General features: G+C 41.5%; 1 protein-coding gene across 1 annotated transcript; it reads left to right on the forward strand.

Annotated features, from left to right (window-relative positions):
• Positions 1 to 1412: 1412 nt before the first annotated feature.
• Positions 1413 to 2399, forward strand: LOC141108882 (olfactory receptor 10C1-like). Its single transcript, XM_073600852.1, has one exon. It carries the CDS (start codon positions 1413 to 1415, stop codon positions 2397 to 2399), a length of 987 nt encoding a protein of 328 aa, XP_073456953.1.
• The last annotated feature ends 1655 nt before the right edge of the window (positions 2400 to 4054 follow it).

Consider the following 4054-nt stretch of genomic DNA (forward strand, 5'->3'; position numbering starts at 1 on the left):
ACTTTGTTCCTGTCCACCTGGAAGTTTTGGGTGTCTCTGTCCCCATTTGTGTGTTCCAGCTCCTCCTGTTAAATCCCCCATAGTATAAAACATAATATAGAATAAATGTTAAATCCAACATGGATAACGGGAGCCACTATAATTGACAATGAGTTTGCAGACCCAGGAACTCACCTCAGAGATCTCACCAATGGAGTCCTTAGTCTGTCTCTATGCTTTACATTGCTTCTTATCACCCACAGCCTCATAAGAGGTCCAGAAACAACTCATCTCCAGTTCCAGGCCAGTTGTTAATTCATCCACCACCTCAGGTTAGTCGCATTCTCCATTTGATTTCATTCCTCATCTCCATGATAGACTGATAGCCTCTGTAAAGCTCCCATATGTGGCTGCGCCACATGTACAAAACCTCTATGCCCACACGCTATACCTAGGAGATGGTACATTAGCGACACCCACACCAAAATTGTATACTATTATATGAATTATCTCCATATCATACAATTTAGTTTGGGGAAAGGGTCAGTAAAAATGACCAATTAATACAAACAAGTCCTATCTTCTTATCTTAGGTGCTTCAACAGTGAGATCCTTCCGTCATAATTTTGGACTCTGTTCCTGTCCACCTGCAAGTTTTGGGTGTCCCTGTCCCCATTCATTTGTTCCAGCTCCTCCTGTTAAATTCCCCATAATATAAAATATAATATAAAATAAATGTAAATTCCAGCATGAATAGCAGGACCCGCCATAATTGGTATAACAAGTTTGCAGACCCAGGAACTCACCTCAGAGATCACACTACAATTGCATGTGTGTTTGAACTTTGGGGTGTTTCCTAATGCAAAAGGCTACACACACCTATTAATATATACAATTTTATTGTGAACATTTAGAATGTTATTGCAAATTATTTGAATTACATTTTTAACATTTTTTTACTTTTATTGTCTACATTTTTTACTTTTATTGTGAGTATGAAATATCTATCATGTGTTTTAATATTTTATTGTACACTAGCCTTGATAAGGAGGGTGCTTTTTCCCCCAAAGTGCGTTGGCTCCATTTGTACCCTGTGAACTGCGAACTTCAATAAATTTGTTGTATAAAAGCCTGAAGTGTGATGTCCCTGCATATTGAGCGCATCTCCTATCTCCACTACAATTACCTTGCAGAGCAGTCGATTCCCCCAACAGGACTACCCTTCTCTTCACCCTAGTTTTCCACAGGATCCATTTGAAGAGCACCCTATCATAGGTCACCTCCAGGGATACCAGACTCCATATAGGATCCATTACTGTTTTACATGTACTTTTCACGCTGTAAAAGAGACTGTCAAGGGGTGGAAAACTGAAACTGGGTGGACTGAAGTGTTAAATAAAATTAAAACATCTGATTTTTACTGTTCAAGGATAATGCCAAAAACTGACAATGGGACCCGCAGTATTGCTACCACTTTCATCATAGTTGGGTTTGAAACCCTGCGAGAGGTGGAACTTTTTCTCTTCTCTCTCTTCTCCAGCATGTATGTCTTCACAATCACAGCCCATTTCATGGTTGTCACACTAGTGGCAGTGAATCGCCATCTCCACAAACCAATGTACATTCTTCTGGCCAACTTCTCCATGCTGCAGGTCTTATACACCACAGGGACTGTTCCTAAAATGCTCAATGCATTGCTGACCCAACACAAAGAGATCTCTTCATCATCATGCTTGGTCCAGTTTTATTTCCTGTTCAGCTTTGGAGCCTCAGAAAACTGTTTTCTTGCTGTGATGGCTTACGACCGCTATGTGGCCATCTGCAGACCGTTGCATTATCCAACTCTGATGACTGGTAAGACCAGCTTGAAACTGGCTCTTGGTGCTTGGGTGGGTGGTCTCCTGGCTGCCTTACCATCTGCTGTCTGGATCTCTACCTTGAGGTTTTGCTTTCCCAATTTTATAGACCACTTCTTTTGTGATTATGCCCCTTTGGTGAAGCTCTCTTGTGAGGACACTTCAGAAGGTGAGTTTGCCTTCATGGTTATGTCATGGAGTGTTATCTTTGGCTGTTTCTTTCTGATCATGATCTCCTACACCTTCATTGTCGTTGCTGTTCTAAAGATCCAATCAACTGAAGGGCAGAAGAAGGCTTTTATTACATGTGCATCCCACTTAGTTGTGGTGTCCATCTTCTATGGGACTATCATCTTCATGTACATTCGACCCACTACCCACATCCGCTTTACAATAGACAAAGTGATTTCTGTCATCTACTGTGTGGTTACCCCTCTCATAAATCCTATCATATACTGTCTTCGGAACCAAGAGATTAAGGTAGCTGTCTTGAAAACTTTGCAGATGTTGAGAAAGTATCAGACCAAGGTTTGGGTGACAGAACATATCAGCAAACAGGACTGACTTTAACAATTTCCTGCATCACACAAGAAACAAATATAATATAATATAATATAATATAATATAATATAATATAATATAATATAATATAATATAATATATAAACATTTAATCACTCTTATTAGATCAGAATTCTGGCTGAGGCTGCAGATCATCAAAATGCCTAAAGATGCCTAAAGACTTAAAATACTAATAAATAAATAAACACTGACAAATACTGTTAAGCAAATATTTTCAAGTATTTAGTCAAGAAATAGCATCCTCAATCCCTTAACATTAAAGTGACTGTAAAGTCTAATTTTTTTCTATTGAAATAACAAACATGTTATACTTACCTGCTCTGTGTAATGATTTTGCCCAGAGCAGCCCAGATCCTCCTCTTCTCGGGTCCCTGGCTGTCCCTCCTGTTGAGTGCCCCCACAGCTAGCAGCTTGCTATGGGGGCATCCGAGCCGAGTCACAGCTCCCTGTGTCCTTTTCAAACACGGAGCCTGACCTGGCCCTGCCCCCTCTCTCTCCTGATTGGCTAGCTGACTTTGATTAATATCAGCGACAGCCAATGGCATGGTTGCTGTGTCTGAGCCAATCAGGGGGGAGAATCTTGGATGGCTGAGACACTCGTGGACATCCCTGGACAAAGAGGGACCTCAGTTAAGTGTTAGGGGGACCGAGGGGGGCTGCTGCACAGAGAAGGCTTTTTATCTTAATACATAGAACGAATACGTTTTCTTGTTCTCATCAGACCACAGGACATGGTTCCAGTAATCCATGTCCTTAGTCTGCTTGTCTTCAACAAACTGTTTGAAGGCTTTCTTGTGTATCATCTTTAGAAGACGCTTCCTTCTGGGATTACAGCCATGCAGACCAATTTGATGCAGTGTGAGGCGTATGGTCTGAGCACTGACAGGCTGACCCCCCACCCCTTCAACCTTTGCACCAATGCTGGCAGCACTCATATGTCTGTTTCCCAAAGACAACCTCTGGATATGACGCTGAGCACGTGCACTCAGTTCTTTGGTCGATGGCAAGGCCTGTTCTGCATGGAACCTGTCCTGTGAAACTGCTGTATGTTCTTGGCTGCAGCTCAGTTTCAGGGTCTTGACAATCTTCTTATAGCCTAGGCCATCTTTATGTAGAGCAACAATTCTTTTTTTCAGATCCTCAGAGAGTTCTTTGCCATGAGATGCCTTGTTGAACTTCCAGTGAGCAATATGAGAGAGTGAGAGCGATAACACCAAATTTAACACACCTGCTCCCCATTCACACCTGAGACCTTGTAACACTAACGAGTCACATGACACCGGGGAGGGAAAATGGCTAATTGGGCACAGTTTGGACATTTTCACTTAGGGTTGTACTCATTTTTGTTGCTGTGGCTGTGTGTTGAGTTATTTTGAGGGGACAGCAAATTTACACTGTTATACAAGCTGTACACTCACTACTTTACATTGTAGCAAAGTGTCATTTCTTCAGTGTTGTCACATGAAAATATATAATAAAATATATGTGAGGGGTGTACTCACTTTTGTGAGATACTGTATATCCATATATATTTTCTGAAGGTGATGCTTTGAAAGCCCCCTATAGGTCATCAGTTTAGCGTTACAGAGGAGGTCTGGTGCTAAAAATATTGCTCTTACTCTGTCGTGCGTGGCAATA

The sequence above is a fragment of the Aquarana catesbeiana genome, linkage group LG09 (genome assembly GCF_042186555.1).
Source record: "Aquarana catesbeiana isolate 2022-GZ linkage group LG09, ASM4218655v1, whole genome shotgun sequence".
Lineage (NCBI taxonomy): Eukaryota > Metazoa > Chordata > Amphibia > Anura > Ranidae > Aquarana > Aquarana catesbeiana.